At 43.2% G+C, this 17,981-nt stretch overlaps 1 protein-coding gene across 1 annotated transcript in view; it reads right to left on the minus strand.

Annotated features, from left to right (window-relative positions):
* LOC116125326 (protein ZINC INDUCED FACILITATOR 1-like) overlaps positions 1 to 6,152 on the minus strand; it is a gene marked incomplete at its 3' end in the record, with an annotated part of 38,366 nt that extends 32,214 nt beyond the window's left edge. The window contains exons 1-3 of the mRNA XM_031411067.1: positions 5,940 to 6,152; positions 4,932 to 4,972; positions 4,684 to 4,699 (exon numbers count right to left, since the gene is read on the minus strand). Of these exons, the coding sequence (XP_031266927.1) occupies positions 4,684 to 4,699; positions 4,932 to 4,972; positions 5,940 to 6,090 (208 nt within the window). The remainder of the gene's footprint in view (positions 1 to 4,683; positions 4,700 to 4,931; positions 4,973 to 5,939) is intronic.
* Positions 6,153 to 17,981: the final 11,829 nt, after the last annotated feature.

The raw sequence follows: 17,981 nt of genomic DNA on the forward strand, positions 1-17,981 counted from the left end.
TATAGGCGTGGAAGTAAGGTCGCAGCTTTCTGGATGAGATCAGCAGAGCAAAGGCTAGTCGCTCCATCTCCGGATACCGCATCTCGGCATCCGTCAGATGCTTGCTCGCAGAGTACACTAGCCATTGCGCCTTTTTCTCTTCCCGTACTAGAGCTGCACTGACCACGAACTGAGAGACGGACAGGTATATGAGCAGGATTTCCTGTGGAAGAGGCTTAGAGAGGAGAGGTGGCTTCCCGAGGTGTTCTTTTATACTCTGGAACGCCTGTTCGCATTCGGGAGTCCATTCGAATTTCTTGTTGGCCTTCCAGACATTGAAAAATGGTAAGTAGCGGTCTATTAGTCTCGATATGAAGCGACTAAGTGCTGCTATTCGCCTATTTATACTCATGACCTGTTTTTTGCTGGTCAGGCTCTCCATATCGAGCAGAGCTTGAATCTTCTCGGGGTTTATTTCTATCCCTCGTTGATTAACCATGTACCCTAGGAACTTTCCTGACGATACCCCGAACGAACACTTGAGAGGGTTCAGCTTCATTCTGTACAGTCAGAGGATGTCAAACATCTCAGCGAGATGTGCAATGTGTTCTGAGGCGACCTGGAATTTGACCAGCATGTCATCCACATAGACCTCCATTGTCTTTCCGATCTAGTCGGAGAACATTCGGTTAAACAGCCGCTGGTAGGTTGCGCCAGCATTCTTGAGGCCGAAAGGCATAACTTTGTAACAGTACAGCCCCCGGTCTGTAATGAAGGACGTATGCTCCTCGTCTGGCCTATACATCGGGATTTGATTGTATCCCGAGTATGCATCCATGAAGCTTAGCAGCTTGTGCCCCGAGGTAGCATCCACGAGCTGGTCGATTCTCGGCAGATGGAAGCTGTCTTTTGGGCAAGCCTTGTTGAAGTCGTTGAAATCAACGTAGGTCCGCCACTTACCGTTTGACTTCTTTACCAGGACCGGGTTGGCGACCCAGGTCGGGTAGAGTGCCTCTCGGATGGACCCATTCCGGAGGAGGTTTTTCACTTCTGATTTTAATGTAGCATACTGCTCCGGATCCATTGTTCTTCTTTTCTGGCGAACCGGTTTGGCCTCACTGTCGATGTTTAACGCATGGCAAATGATGTCCGGGCTGATCTCGACCATATCTGCATGCGACCAAGCAAACACATCGATATTTTCAACCAGGAAGCTTATTAGTTCGGAAGCGAGCTGAGGGTTGAGACAGCTTCCAATTCTTAACACTCGGCTCGGCTCTTTTGGATCAACCAAAATCTCGAAAAGATCTTCAACCGGGCCGCTGGGAGGGATTTCCTGGATTCAAGGATCTATATTATCCTCCGTTGGACCAGGCTGTGGCTCGATCAGGCTGATCGCCATAGCTTGGCGATGCGCACATCGCGAAATGCCCTTTCCTTTGCTTGCCATCTGCACCGCTTTTACGTAGCATTCGCGAGATGCACTTTGCGATCCGCTCACTTCCCCTATCCCCGTTGGAGTTGGGAACTTCATCTTGAGATGGTATATGGAAGTGACTGCCTTAAAGCTTCTCAACAGAGGTCGCCCCAAGATTCCATTGAAGGCCGATGGGCAATCCACGACCAAAAATTTGGTAACCCTAGTCACCTCGTCGTAGTCACCGAGCGTGACTGGGAGCTGGATCGTTCCTTTGGGGATCAGGTGGTCCCTCGTAAAACCATAAAGAGGTATCGAGGCGGGCTTCAGGTCGGCCTCGTCCAGGTTCATTCTTTCAAAAGCGGTCTGAAACAAGATGTTGACAGCGCTTCCGTTGTCCACGAGCATTCTGCAGACATTATGGCACCCTATCAGGGGCGTGATCACCAGGGCGTCGTCATGAGGATGGTGCAGGCGAGCTGCTTCCTTTTCATAGAAGGTGATCGGCTCCTCCTTTCAAGCCTTTTGCGGTCGCTGTGAAGTGTTCATTACCCTGATCGGGTCATGATATGCTTCGCGAGCATACCTTTCCTATGCACCTCGCGTGTTTCCCGCGAGGTGCGAGCCTCCAAAGATTATGTTAACACTACTGTATCTACTGCGATCACGACACTTTTTCTTTTGCTCCCCTTGGTTCTCTTTCGGAGCAGAGTCATCAATATACTCCTTGAAGTGCCCTTTCTTGATGAGCTCTTCGATTGCCTGCTTTAGAGCTCGGCATTCATCGGTGTGATGCCCGTTGTCCCGATGGAAACGATAGTATTTTTTGCTGTTTCTAGCCGTAGTAGGGGTTTTCATGGGTTCCGGCTCACCGAGCAAGCTGGCATCCTCAGATTTGTCAAGAATTGCAGATATGGACACATTCAGCGGAGTGTATTGAACTCTGTCTCGTTCGCGATGAGGAACAGTAGCATAGGACTTTTTGTGCTCATAGCAGGGTTTCTTCCCTTTTCGCTGATCGTCGATGTCTCCTTTGCGATCAATTCTCCTACCTTCCCCTCGACCAGACACACTGCTTGAAGTGCCGTGATCGCGATGGCGGAGTGCCGCCAATGAATTCTCTATTCGGAGATATTTTTCTGCAAGGTTGTAAAATCTGGTGAGGGAAACATCATCCTCAGCCTGTAGTTCTTTCCACAGGTCGGTTTGCGGGTGAACTCTAGCTATTATGAGCATTCGAATGGACTCTTCGGGGGCATGAGCCACCTTGTTGAGTTCCCAGTGGAAACGGTCGATGTAGGATTGTAGGGATTCGTCTCTTTCTTGCCTTATGTTGCTGAGGTAGCTCAAAGGTATCGAAAACTTCCGATTTGCTTGGAAATGCCGTAGGAACTTCGTGCTCATCTGAGGCCACGAACTGATCGATCCCGTTGGGAGCGACCTTAACCACCGCTTGGCATGAGAAGTCAGTGTCACGGCCAAACAACGGCATTTTGCAAGATTCGAAACCTGGTGGAGCTCCATCAGGTCGTTGAACTCATACAAATGATCCTGCGGGTCATGGTTCCCATCAAACGGCCGCATGTCAGGCATTTTGAACCCCGGTGGGAGTGGAGTAGCTAGCACTTCGGGAGAGAAAGGGGATGCAGAGGTGACCTGGGCCTGCTCATTTTGCTGCTCCCTTAACCTATCCAGAGCTTGCTATAGCTCCTCAATTTGTGGTAACGGAGCCAATTGGGGATTGCTTTCACCCATGCGAGTCCGGCCTTCGTGATTACGGTTCAGGAAAGTCCGGAGGTCGGACTCCTCTTCGTCTCGGCTGACATTTTCGGCCACTCTTGACACACGCTGACTGGAGGCGTGTGAAGGCGATGGATGGTGCGGGGTATTTTCACAACCCTCGCGGTCGTACGAACCACCCCGCGAGGTGTAAGGACCACCCACATGATAGCGATCAGGATCGTTCTATTGGCGGTGATAGGAATCATCCCGCCTGACACTTCTGCTTGGGTTCATCTGCGATGTGGCATAGGACAGCTTGGGATTCACTTTTTCACCGAGTCTCAGCTTTGCCGGCAACCTGCTTGGGGCACGGTTTGTGTTTGCTGGCCCTTGGGAGCCCGTAGGCTTGTTTTTTGCCACTTGCTTGCCCTTACGTCTACACGCTGCAGTGCTTGCAGCACGGGCTATTTCCTTCTGCCATGCTTTCGCGCGACCTGCAGGCATTTTTGGCGGTTGCACCGCCCCAGCTGTTCTAGATGATACGCCTTGGTCCAAATGGTCCAGCCTTTGGTTGACCGTCTGAAGAGTATTGTCGAACCTTTCCAGGTAGCTTCTGATGGCGGGGTCAAGCTGCGAAGCTGCCGGGATATCCACCGCAGCATTTTGTGAAACTGGAAGTATCCTGGAAGGGGTATCCCCCTGGGTTAGGGGAACTCCCTCAGCGCGCTGGTTGGCTTGCTCAGGTTCAGATTGGCGGGCCATTTGTTGCTGTAGGACCAGTAGGTTGAAGATTCTCCTAATGAAGGATGGATACTAAATCAAGCCCTCCTTCTAGCGCCAAAACTGTTGATGCGTGATTTTGACACCAACTAATCGACACGTGCGTAACGTTGATTAGTCAAGAGATGCACGTGATTATGGATGAGATGTAGAGTAAATGCAACAATGAGAGCTTTTTAAAGTGGTTCGGATGCTAAGGTAGCAAATCCTACGTCCACTGATATTTTGTATTAGAATTGTGGGTCAGGTCGCAACAGCGGACTGACTTACAAATAATTAGGGAAAAGTAAATACAAAAGTACAATGATAAGAGAGAGAAAGCTAGTTCAGAGTGCAAGAAGGCCAAATCCCTTTAATGAAAAGATCTTTCCTTTTTATAGTGAGATGAGTGCAGATAACTATCATTAAATCCGTGGGTTGGTGCGAATGTCAGGACTAAATCCGGCTTTACGTCACATTGCCCACCTTCCAAGCTGATTTTACGCGATTTGGAGCAGGGAAATGGACACGTGGGAGCTCCACGGCGCCTTGCATGCCTGATGTGCGCTTACCGTTCTGACGGGAGCAAATCACCCCCATCACGTGATTTCCCACGTCAGCCCTTGATTTCCTAGGCATAACAATGAGCAACCAAGATAGTCCAACCTCGAACTCATAAAAGATGTATATAAACAAATGCAAGAATCAAATCTGACCATCATATTCTATAACCATCCTGGAATGCATCAGCTTTAATTAGTTGCAGAAAACTTGTTGTCTACTTCTCAGCAATATTTTCTCCAAACCAAGGAAGTCATCAATCTTGTCACTGGTAAATCTTACTTCTTGGATAGTTATTCGCTCATCTTGTTCTGCTATCAATCATAGCGTATTGATTAGTTAGATGCTTCTGTATTTATACAAAAATCATTCTATTGATTTTTTCAAATCTTCATTGCAGACTCTTTGTATGTCACTGAACCAATTTCTACGTCTGTCTATAACTCATTTTAATAATTTAATCATCTGCATGCAGAGTAACATTTCTACTCACCATGAAATAAAGGAAGGGAACGAGTGATGATCCTGACAGTGCTGAAAAATTGAAATGAGAAGGATATCAATATTATGGATAATGTACAAGATAAATCAAATAATTAATAAATGCTTAACAGCAGCCAAGACAAGTGCTGCAGGAAATAACAAACCACTGCAAGAGGGCATATATATGAATTTCAACCATAAAGCAAAAAGGTGCATGCTACCTTAAATCAACAACAAAACTTGTTTACAGTAATAATGAAGTTCATCAAAACCACAAAAAGCAAAAGTTATTTATAACAGATTGAAAGGCAGACTCGACATCCAAGAAGGAGATCACAATTTATTCATTTATTGATGGGAAGACATTAAGTTGAAAATAATTCACAGATGTAAGCTGGGGTTTAAATCTTCTAATAAAATATTTCCTGTGTTTCTAACTAAATAGAAATACCTTCAGTTAGCTTTTGTTGCTGAACCCCAGGGGAGCATGCCAACTTTTTCCCTTTAGTAGTTTAACAACCGAATGGGTGCAAAATTGTCAAACTATAATTAAAATGAGAACCACAAAAACTCCAGTTTAATTCACCCTCTTCATTATACTATTTGCAAGTACAGTGCTCCAATGGACAGAATTTCTCACTTCTGTTACAAACAAAAAGAAATGCCAACAGAACCGTAGTGCAAGAAAATGTAATGATAAAATCACCTTAATCTGATAATTTTTTCTATCTTCCGGTATATAATAAAATAATTTTCCCTTTCCCATAGACACTAAAAAATTCTGTTATCTGTAATGTTTTTGATACTGTTAACCGAAACTATTTGCATGCACCTCCATTTGCGTGTATGCAGAACCCTTCAAACCTAAAGAGGAACAACTAACAATAATGAAACCAATACTATTCTTCAAATTTGGCAACCTGCCTAAACTATATCATCCCAACTACGCAATTTGTGGAAACAAAGAGAAATTTAAGATGCTTGTAAGTATAACCTGTGATGAGATATGAAAACTTACAATTACAAACCGCAACAAACCACAAAGAAATGATTTCCCGAATGGGTAAACCTTGTTTTAATTCTTTGAGCTTATCAACCTTACAGCCAGAGCAGTTCTCATAATATTTCTTCTTCTTCAACAGTGTCTTTCTGCTCTTCTCCTCCGACATACTTTTATCAAGTCAGCACAAGACACTGCCTCAGATGTATGAAGTTGTAAAACAAAATCTGAAAAAGCACTCTGCACTTAGTTACATAATCAGCTCAAAAACTAATCATCCAATAGAAATTAATAATACATATGTAAAGGTACAACAGAATCTTAGATAGCACTCTCCACTTAGTTAAATAATGGGCTTGAAACGTAATCATCATAAAGAATATGTATGTCCATTCAATGGTAAAGCATCTCTTCAGTGATAAGTTGATGGTAAATTAGTGGGCGTTGATTCGAATGGGTAGTGACTTGTGAGCAATAATTTCCAAGAAGACAAATGTACCTTCAGTAGCCATGTGACATTTCCGTAATTCCCACGTGTCGGTACAAAAGCTTCCGTCACCCAGAGAAAAATAAACGCAAATTGGAATTTATTCGAATTGAAATTGAAAATTTGAAAGACATAGAAAGCCTCTTGAAATTGACATTAATAAATGGGATAGGAGAAGCCTGGATTTGGGAAATTTTTAAATTTAGGGTTTGTTTAAAACTTCAGGGAAGATGAGAGAAAAATAGCCGTTGTTAATGAAGAAATTTTGAAAATAATTTAATTAGAAAGGACTTCAACATTTTTTTCTACATATCTTATTTGTAATAATCAAATAATAAATACTCACAAATAAAATATATAAAATTAAAAAATAAATTAAATCTAAAATTGGTTTTTTAAAGCACATAATTTTAAGACTAATATCATTCACTAAATTAAATGGATCAAATAAAGTAGATTAATTTGTCTAATTAAAACGCACATGCATATTTCATCCGAAATGTATCATGAAATTAATACAAATTAACTTTGTCAAAACATTTGGTCCCTTCCATTAAAATGACAACCATGGTCCACGAATGACAAAAGGTTGTGTTTTAAAATCCGACCCGACCCGGTCTGTTGAACCAGTTCAATCGAGACTTGAGGCCTTCACTAGGCGGGTTTTCAAATTTGACTATCCATGGAAAACCCTAGAAATTAGGATGACGATCAGTGAACAATTGATTGCTGGGATGTTGGGGGGTTTTAAAGAGGAAGGGCCAGTGAGTTGAAAGGTGGCGATCAAGGTGATTTCCAGTGAGTGAAACAATCAGAAATCGCAAAAATCAATTGGCGAAAACAGTGAGCTTTTGCTGACTTGCCAATGATTGGCGCGATGAATAGGGGTGGGGTGAGATGGGTTTTGGTCAAGAGGCTTAGGGAAGAGTTTTCATGGTGATGGGATGTGTTGTCGACGCTAGAAATAGTCCCTATTTGGCATAGGTTGTCTACGCCAACTGTGTAATTTAGGGTGTTTTTGTAGGATTTCAAACCTGTAAGGACTAATGGAACTTTTAGGAGTGTTTTTACTGGATTTCAAACCTTTGGACATGCCGATGTCACCAGTTTGACATGTCAGTTAAACCCGTTCAATCGATCAACCTAGGACCGACCACTTTGTTGGGTTTCATCCCAGGTTGGGTTTTAAAACAAAGGAAAGAAGCCATTTAAGTAGAACAGGTCACATATAATATTTCATTATTAAAGGCAAAAGCTATGAAGTTTTCCATCACCAACGAAATATAAAGCACTTAATTTTGTGGCATTTGTTGCATAGCCTAAAGCAGAACACTCATGGCCAAGAGGGTGATTGACACTTTGTAGATGCAAAAAAAAAAAAAAAAAAAAAAATCTACCTTTATGGAAATAGGGTCTGATCCTGTGAGGTTGAGGCCACCAGCAATCCGCTGCACCTGTACACACGAGGAAACAAGCGTGAAGCAAACGGAAAATACCGAGGTGGTGTTTGCCGTAGGCACTCCGACGCTCAAGTTAGCAAGGTTGAATGAGGATAATTTAGTGAGGGTTAGGGAAAGAAAAGGTTACCAGGAGTGAGAACTACTGGGTTCGAAGGTGTAATGTATGTGTCTCTTGTGAGAGCTTTGGCTTCTGTTTAAATAACGATTGTAGGATCTTCAAGTCTTAGTAGGACTATGAGTCCTTGGAGGTTGAGAGGTTCAGTGAATAGGAAGGCTTTTAATTCCCTTGCCTTAGTAGGAGAGGGAGTCTTAGTTGGCCTAAGATATGGATCTTAGATGAGTTAGGATAGTAATGGATCCTTTTAGTAGAATCCGAATGGTACTGAAACAAGGAATATACGATCTTGGGGTCTAAATAAACCCTAGGTCCAATAGGTGATCTTGGATCAAAAGGCATGGGGCTAGACAAGCTGATGATAAGGCCCAAATGACTCGGGGCCTTCACTGATTGGCTTCAAGCAGTGAGCAACAAGGTAGATGTGGCGAGCGGACCTAATATACAAACTCTATTGTGAACCCAATCAGAATTAGGCCATGGCTCTAGGCTTTGTTGAAGGTGTCTTCATCTTTGAGCCTTTTGGGTCGAGGATATATTTTGGCCCTAACAGTTTGCCCCCCCTGTACCCCCCCCCCTCCCCCCCACTCTCTAAGTTAAGGAGCGCTTAGCTTAGAGAGTATGGGTTGTGTGAAGGTGTACATAGTTGTCCTTCGTGACTGACTGGTTGAATATGTGAATGTGTTGCTTCTGTGTTTGCGAGAACGAATAACATAACTTTTATTATAGGTGATGCATTCGGTACATCAGGTCGAGTGGGTGGAGGTGAAACACAATCATGCTTTCACTCGACTTATTTGACCGAGTGAGGGAGTGGAGTTGACCTTGATGGCCTGGCCCAGCGCATCAGATTGAGGGGAAGCATGAAAGAATCTGTTAGAGGTGTTCTCACTCGGTATGTCAAACCGAGTGGAAAGATATGCGAGACGTCCCATGAAGGTGTCCTCACTCGATGTATCGAGCCGAGTGAGAGGGTGTGCAAGCTATCCCATGAAGGTGTCCTCACTGGGTGTATCGAGCCGAGTAAGAGTATGTGCGAGCTTTCCCATGAAGGTGTCAGTACTCGACGTATTGCACTGAGTGGAATACGTTAGGGTCATTCTGGTGGTGGTGCCTTAGGCTGATTGGTTGAGTCTGAATGAGTAGATGTATGCGCACTCCCAAACAAGTGGCTAGTTCACTCGGCCAGATGACCGAGAGGGTAGAGGTTGTGTTTTGCTTGCTGCGTTTATCACAAGGCCGAAGAGCTAAGGTTAAATGGTCAGTACGTCCGATACTAACTCCATTCGGTCAGGCGAACCGAGTGAGTGGTTAGCACCTCCATGGTGTATGCATGACGTGGTGGCTGCAGACACTGAGTAGGTAACGTGAAGCTAAATAATCCATCTCTCGACATGTGTATGACTGAGATGTCTCTTCTGAATTTGGGCGGGAAAATGAAATCACATTGTTCGATGACCAATCGGAGGTTGCCACGTGTAAGCTTTGATAGCTTTCGTCGATAAATGTGTGGAGGCAACTGTTCGTTTCATTTTATTTCCCATTTCTCTCTTCTGTTTTCGTGTTCTCTCTCTGTTTCAATTTTTTCCACAGCAGTGAAAGATTTCAGGAACTTTTGCAATTTTTACGGTAAATACTTGCTTCCTTGTACTGTTTTTCATTTCTTTATGTCTTTTCCTTGTTTTTGCAGTCCTTTTGAAGGAATTTTGGGTGACGTTTGGTAGATTTTTTAGGGGAGTTTGAGAAGGAGGCGTTGTGTTTGTTTGAGTTGAACGGGGTAGGCAAACTGAATGATTTTGATTCTTGGGTTTGGCGTTTGGGAGATTTTGGGTGTTTAGGAAATATTTGGTGTCGTCAGCGTGTGGAGATTCTGGGTCTTCAGTGTTTTCTGGATTTTTTCTGTGTTTTCTAGGTTTATGGAGGTTAAAAGACGGAATCGATTTATGTAGGCTTCTCGTTCGACTCGTCTCAGTCTGCTTGACCGAGTCAAGTGAGGTGTTTTGAGTGAAGAGGTTTGGTTTTGGTAAAGGCTAAGTCACGTAGGTCCCCCAGTCTCCCAGGTCGAGTGGACAAGGGTTTGAACGGGGGGTCTTGAGGCAATAGGTATTTGGTCATCCAGATCGAGCCAAAAGTTTCTTAGAAGCAAAGAGTTAGCCTGATTTTAGAGCCAGTCAGTCGGTCACTCTAGGCGAGTGGGGCTTTTGGAACTGAGGATTTGACTTGGTATTAAAAACCAATCAGAGTCAGAGTCAAGCGACTTGAGTGGGGCAGAGATGGAAGTTAGGAATGAATACGAGAATGTTCCAACAATGGTAGTGATGCCAAAGGGTGGAAACGTCCCGGTCGACATACCGAAGGGGGTGAATGTGCCCACTCTTGGGCCGAGTGATGCCTCACAGAACCATGGTGATTCAGATGGGCAAGGGACGAGTGAGGAAGACTACGATGAAGCTAATGGTTCCGAAAGTTTGCCCTTCACTAGTAGTGGCTCCGAGGACAAGCCGAGTCGGCCCGGTAGCTGGATATTGAGTAAATACTATCCGCCTTTGCTGAAGGATAGTGATGTATGGCGAATCCAGACAATGTACCACATTCTAGAGTCCATCGAAATTAGGGTGCCAAAGTCGTACAAGAGGGTCGATTGGGAGGCAAAAGGTTGGGTGAGTGCCTACGAGAAATGGTTCCACGATGGGCTAAGGCTTCCTATTCCCCATCTTGTCTGGGAGGTCTTGAACCATTTTATGATTGCGTTGACTCAGATTATGCCAAATGGGTGGAGATTGTTGATGGCTCTAAAAGACCTCTATGTGCGAAATTAGGTGATGTTTGAGCTGCACGAGTTGCTATACTCATATTTTCTTAAGCAAAATGACAAGGATAAGTGTCGGTATCTGATCAATCTCAGGCACGATCACGCTCATCTCATGACCGACCTCCGATCGAGTGATAAAAACTAAGGAACACTTCTTCTTCATGAGGGGTGAAGCGGTCTTTAGGGAGAGAGGCCAGGGTGAGATCCCGTATACCTGGTGAGCGATTGGTGAGGAACTTAGTCTTTACTCATGCTTTGATTACTAAAGTCTTATTTTGTTTCTCCTTTGCAGATCTTGAATTCAATCGTGCCAGGTAGAGTAGAGACAGCTTGGACGTGTAGACTAGAAAAGTTCTTGCTATTCCTAAGGTGTAGAGGGATTGGCGAGTAGTGTAAGAAGAGGTGAATTTAAGCTGGAGTTGGTGCGATTCTGTGAGGTATCCCCTTTCCTTCACTGAAGTAAACTTGGAGTGTGCTGCTCATCCCCTATTACAATCATATTTCGTCCGGTAAGTCGAGGCTGAACCCACTAACTATTGAGGAATTTACGATTACAAAAGAAGCTTATGAAGAAGTTAACCATCCCGAGCACGAGTGAGTCTATCGCGAGAAGCGAACAAGGGACTCTTCGACTAAAGAGGAGAAGAAAGTGGAAGATGTGGTTGTGACTCCACCCGGATAACCGCCTACGCCTCGGGCTGGGTCATCCAAGACGGTGGTCTTAGATGAAGAGGCTGAGATGCTTTCTTTTAGTATCCCTGCTTCCACGTCGACCTATTCGGATGCTGCTTCTATAAGCTTGCTGGCCGATTTGTTCTTGTTCCCAGCGGATGAGAGCCGACTGAACCAGATGGGAGCGGTTGCGGTTGCTAACTGGGGGGTTTCCCGCGATTTCCAGGTATGAGCCAAATTTTACCTTACTGTATTTATAGTGATTGTATACTGATCGAGCGGTTTTATCCTTTCACAAGCAGCCTGCATCTTAGAAAATCCATCATGTCGTAGAAGAAGAAGATACAAGATGTTTCCAAATCCAATGCCAATCTATGACGCAGAGAGGCGGCGTCCCAGAAAGTTGAGCGGGAAAGCCAGTAGCGACTAAAGGAGGTCGAGGCCAAGCTAGAGTGATTGAAGAAGGAGCTGGTCGAGAAGAACGTGGAGGTTGAGTCATTGAGGGAGCAATGCCTCAGTATTGCCGACGACGCTATCATCAGGGCTAGGGGAGAGCTGATGCTGGAGTACAAGGCTGGGAACACTGCCACTGGAACCCGGATAAGGATATCTAGCTCTTGCGGGAGATAGAGGAGGAGAAGGTTGTTGGTCACACGAATTATGTGGAGGTGCAGGTCGATGACCAGGTATTTGACCTCGCTAGTCAGTCGAGATGATTAGTTATAGAGGATGCCAGCGACCAGGCCGCTGGGATAACTGTTGGGGCTAGTGTCAGGGTGATTAAGTCGGAGATGGGTGAGACGACTTGTACTGATGATATGGGGCATGGTGCCTTTTAGGCTTATGTTATTTTTTTCTCATGTATTTCTGGGGCCTACGATGCCCTTTCATAGCGTGTGTGCCTTTTTTGTACCTAATATTTAGCCGTTTGGGGTTTTATGCTTCTGCTTGTGTTTCCATTTTACTGCTTTCTTTGTGGATAGATGAATTGATTGCTTGTAGATGTGTGGGGGTTGAACCTTCTTTCCTAGGTAATCACCTCGTAAATGTATCTTGTCTGGGGCGGAATGTTGTAGTCAAGATAACGTTGTCTGGTTCGAGTGCATGAACCAATGTGGCCAGTTTCAATCGACTACTTGTGTTGTGATGTGGACGAAGCCAAGTGGCTGAGTTGCTAGTATCGCTTCGAAGGTGATAGTAACATGTCAGTACGGCCGACTGAAGATGTAAGCCTTTGAGTTGTTTTTGGTCAGGTTGGGCCGACTGAAGGTGTAAATTTGCGTGAATTGTTAAGTCGGTCTGGGTCGACTGACGGTGTAAGTCGATGAATTGGTCTAAGCCTATTGAAGGTGTAAGTCGATGAATCAGTCTGAGCCGATTAAAGGTCTAAGTTTTGCATGAATTTGTTAAGTTGGCTTGGGCCGACTTGAGGTATGAGTCGATGAATTAGTTTGAGCCGATTGAAAGTGAATGCCACTATATCGTTGAATAGTTCTTTTATTGAATTTAGGCCACAAGGCCGACTGAAGTTGAGGGAGGTGGACAAGCCCATTCATCATTTTTAAAATAAAAACAAGAATAAAGAATTGACGATAAGATAAATCTGTCTAAAAATAGTAGCGTTTGAGGTGCATTGCATTCCAACTATTGCTAACGTCCTTGCCCTCAAGGGTTTAAAGTCTGTAGGCCCTTTCCTACTTCTTTGGCGATCTTGTAGGGTCCCTCCCAGGTAGGGCCGAGCTTGCCAGAGTTGATCTCCTTAGTGTTTTAAAAGACTTTACGAAGGACCCAGTCGCCTTGTTTGAAAGTTCTTACTCTGACATTACGGCTGTAGTGTCGAGTGGCCTGTTGTTGGTAGATTGCATTGCGGATGTTTGCCCGCTCGTGTAGTTCATCGATTGTGTCCAAGTTGTGACAAAGATTCTAGTTGTTGGCTTCTTCATTCGACCATTGGAGTCTGGTTGAGGGGATCGATACTTCGGTTGGGATGACTACGTCAGATCCATATGTGAGGGAGAAAGAGGTTTTGCCAATGGACGAGCGGCCGTTATTCGATGAGACTAGAGGACCGATGGTAGTTCATTTGCCCATATGCCTTTAGCTTTCTGGAGGTGCTTCTTTAAAGTCTACATGATTGTTTTATTTGATGATTCAGCCTGGCCATTTGATTGGGGTTGCGAGGGGTGGAAAAGCTGAGCTTGATCCCCCCACATGTCGTAGAAGCCTTTAAAGCCTGAGCTGATGAATTGGGATCCATTGTCGGTGACTATTTTCTTTAGTATTCCAAATATGCAGATGACATGTTTCCAGATGAAGGCTTTTACCTCTCGGTCTCTGACTTGGGCGAGTGCTTCAACTTCAATCCACTTAATAAAATAGTTGGTGATCGCCAACATGAAGACTCGTTGCCTGGGTGTAGTCGGGAGTTTTCCAACTATATCCATCCCCTACTTCATGAATGGCCAAGGTGTGAGAGTGGAGTTGAGTTGCTCAGGTGGGACGTGTTAGCGTATGCCTTGGGAACCAATCATGTTGTCGGTTTAAAGACATTATATCTTGTAAATGTATTATGAATAAAAGAAAGTGTTCTTATTTCACATGTTGATTTACTGCTTCATTTATATTATAATTAATATTACATGTGAAATGCCCTGATGACACGGATCTTCAGAAGATCAGATCATCGAAGAATTCCCTACACAAGTAATGTTAATTAGGCAATAACATTGCATGGTAGGCATGCTGAATGTCTCCATTGAATATCATGTGATGGTATTAGTGTGGGTGATTATAAGAGGTATGTCACTAAGACATTAGCATGGATAAATGGTTAGTGAACTATTTATCGAAAACGACCGATTACAATGAATCACATGGACGTGGTCAATGATGCATCGTAGGATTGTGCTAGTGCACCACTGATCCTTAGACCTGAGACATCACGGTTGAATTCAACATAGGATGCATATGGTGTATAAGCACGAGACTAGTCATGTCTTGTGTAATAAGCCGGTTTGGTAATAAGTTATTCATATACGAGGACAAGTGATGGTCAAGATGGGGTTTGTTAACTCAAAATAGTCCAATCTCGAGTTCCTAGACGAATGTCAATAAACATCGAAAAAAGGAAATCTCTAGCTAGAGTATAATGAATATCAAATGAAAAGTAGTTTCATGTTGATGCATTCCATTGTATCGATTGACAATTCGATTAAAGATTAAGTTAAGGGTTTTGACATACCATGAACCATTCTTAATCGGGATTAGATAACGAAAGGATTTTACTACACGGTATGTACAATCAGAATAGGTTCATTGGAGTTTACACTTCATTGTGGTTTAGGGGTTATAGAACATTGCTAGACGTCTACCATAATCAGTGGAGGTTTCAATTATAAAGAGTTATAATGAAACATATCAGAATCTGATATTAGGCCCACGGCTAGATCACAGTGAACCAAAATGGTCACACATAAAACCAAGCTAAAGAAGAGAGAGTAATACATATCATTGATCTGATTAATGATGTTCGAACGTAAACAGTTGCATCTGAAATAGTGTATTGATGAGAAATGATTATCCATGGATAGCTAGCACTAACCAAGGATAATAAGGATTTATTAAATATTATTATTGAATTGGATTCAATGATGGGGACAAAAGTGCATTGTTTTATTCTAAAGAGTTAGAATAATTAATAGGATTAAAATTGGGCTAATTATGAATTAACCATAAAACCAAGGACTTGACATAAATGCTCTTTCCCAAGATTAATTTTAAATTGTTTGAGGACCTCCCAAGACAATTTAAAATTACACTTTATGCCCATGGTATATAAACCAAGTGCTATACCATTTTCATTCAATTTTTGGAACAATTGAAAACAAAAGGCACTCTCTCGGCTCTCTCTCATCTTTGGCTTGGGTGGATTACATTTTGAGTTTCTTCATTCTCTTTTAAAGAATCTAGACTCCAAGTTTCAACATCAAGCTCTTAATAGCAAAGGAGTAGGTAATATACTATTCTTTTTCTTTAAAAATTGCCATTAACGTTATGTTCGTTTTCTACCTTGCATCCATCATCTTGTTCATCCATTTTACACCATTTTCATGTCCAAAATGCATGAATCCCAACAGGACATGTGAGACATGGGCGAGCCTTTGATAGCTATCGCATTTCTTCACATAGGATGTTGAGTCAGTGCATATAGTTGGCCAATAGTAACCAGCAGTGATCACCCAGCGGGCAAGGCTACATCCTCCTACATGGTTTCCGTATTCGCCTTCATGGAGTTCAGCGAGAACATACTTGGCTTCCTCTAGGCTTATGCATTTAAGGTAGGGGCCAGAAAATGACTTCCTAAGGAGTTGACCCTCGTATATGGTGAATCTTATAGCTTTTGCTCTCAAGCAGCGTGTTTCATTCTTGTCAGCTGGAAGCTCATCATGCTCTAAGTATTTGATTATTGGAGTCATCCAAGAGTCGGCTGGTTCGACATCCATTACTTCTTTGGGCTCTTTTAGGTTGGGCAACTTGTTCGTTGGATGTTCCTTCGAGTTGGCTAGCCATTGGAGGAATAGTAGTGGGATGGATGACTGGGAGGAGCCTTGAAGGACCGAGCCAAGGTTGGCAAGGGCATCAGCATGGGTGTTCTCCGCTCTTGGGACTTGGGTGATAGAGAATTCTTTGAAGGCAGACTGCATTTCTTTGACCAAGTTCAAGTAGGTTGTCATCTTCGAGTCTCGGGCTTGTTAAGTGCCTTGTAGCTGGTTGACTACAAGTTGAGAATCAGACTTTACCTCCATCTTTCTTACTTCAATCTCTTTGGCTAGAGAGAGTCCAGCGATAAGGGCTTCGTATTCTGCTTCGTTGTTTGTGCACTTGAATCCACACCATATAGCTCGCTGGATGATATCCCCTTCTAGTGTAATAAGTACAATGTCGAGCCCGCTTCCATTCACGTTGCTTGAGCTATCCATTAAGAAGGTCCACTTTGAAGATGATTCACTATTCATGCACAATAACTCTTTTTCCTCCTGGACAGTAGTGTTAGAAGTGAAATCAGCAATGAAGTCTACCAACACTTGGGATTTGATGTGCGTGGTTGGAAAGATATATCAAACTCACTAAGCTCTACTATCTATTGTGTGAGCCGGCATGATAACTCTGGCTTATGAAGTATCTTTTTGAGTGGGAAGGGGGTGAGAACGACTATAGAGTGGCATTGAAAATATGGTCTGAGCTTCCTGGATGCGTAGATGAGGGCGAGTGCCAATTTCTCTAGCTAGTTGCATCGAGTCTCAACATCAAGGAGTGATTTACTGACACAGTAAACTAGTAGTTGCTTCTCATTGTCTTCCTAGATTAACACTGCTTAGATGGCTGTCTCCGAGATTGCCAAGTAGGTGTAGAGCTTTTCCCCAACCACGGGCTTGGAAAGAAGTGGGGGAGAAGTTAGGTACCTCTTTAGCTGCTGCAGGGCCTCCTCAGAAGTGGGGGTCCACTCAAATTTGTTGGATTTCTTGAGTGTGGAGAAGAAGAGGTGGCACTTGCTAGTGGATCTGCAGTGTTAGAGTAGATGCCCTAGAGCCAATTAATTATTGTAGAATTGACTTTTTGTAATAATGTTCATTAATCAATAAAAGGCATTTTATTCTATATCGCGTAAATAATTATTATTGCAATATGTATTGATATATGTCCTTGGAATGGTAGAACCGTGATGAGGGTATCAAGTATTTCAAATCTTGATAGTGAGAACCCTGTGAGCACATATGGTGGTCATTCTAGAAACATCCGTAGCCCTAGTATTATTCTAAAGTAAGGGCATAGATAATACGGTAAGACTATCATAGTGTTGAACGACCCTGTCGAAAGGCAGTGATTGATCTCACTTATCAAGGTTGTTTGGTGACAACCTGGTGCAACACATGGGTTGTTAGTGTATATTAGTGTATGCCCTAGAAACCATTCGTGTTGTCGGTTTCAGAGCATTTTGTCTTGTATCTATATATATCATAAATAATAGAAGAAAGAGTTCTTTAATTCATATATGTAAATTGCTTCCTTTATTCAGTCATGCATTTAAAATAAAGTATGTATATGAATTGTCCAAATGATTCATTTAATAGGTAAATGAATTATCAAAAAGGGTTCCATAAAGAAGCAATATAAATTTGGGCAACTATATTGCACAGTAGGCATACCGGATGCTTCCGAAAGATATCATGAGTTGATATAAGTACGGATGACGACGATAGTCATGTCACTGGAGCATTGGTATGGATTAACAGTTGGTGAACTGTTTTTTGAACGTGACCGAATAATGACAAATCACTTGGAAAAGCATGTAGTCAATGATTTATCGTTTGGTTATATCAGTGCACGATGTAGTCCTTTGACCTGAGACATTGTAGTTGGATCCGATATGGATGCGTATGGTTCTACGGTGTATAAGTATGAGACTAATCATGTTTCGTACAATAAAGCCTATTTGGTCATGCGTTGTTCATAT

Source organism: Pistacia vera, unplaced genomic scaffold, assembly GCF_008641045.1.
Source record: "Pistacia vera cultivar Batoury unplaced genomic scaffold, PisVer_v2 Contig1623, whole genome shotgun sequence".
Lineage (NCBI taxonomy): Eukaryota > Viridiplantae > Streptophyta > Magnoliopsida > Sapindales > Anacardiaceae > Pistacia > Pistacia vera.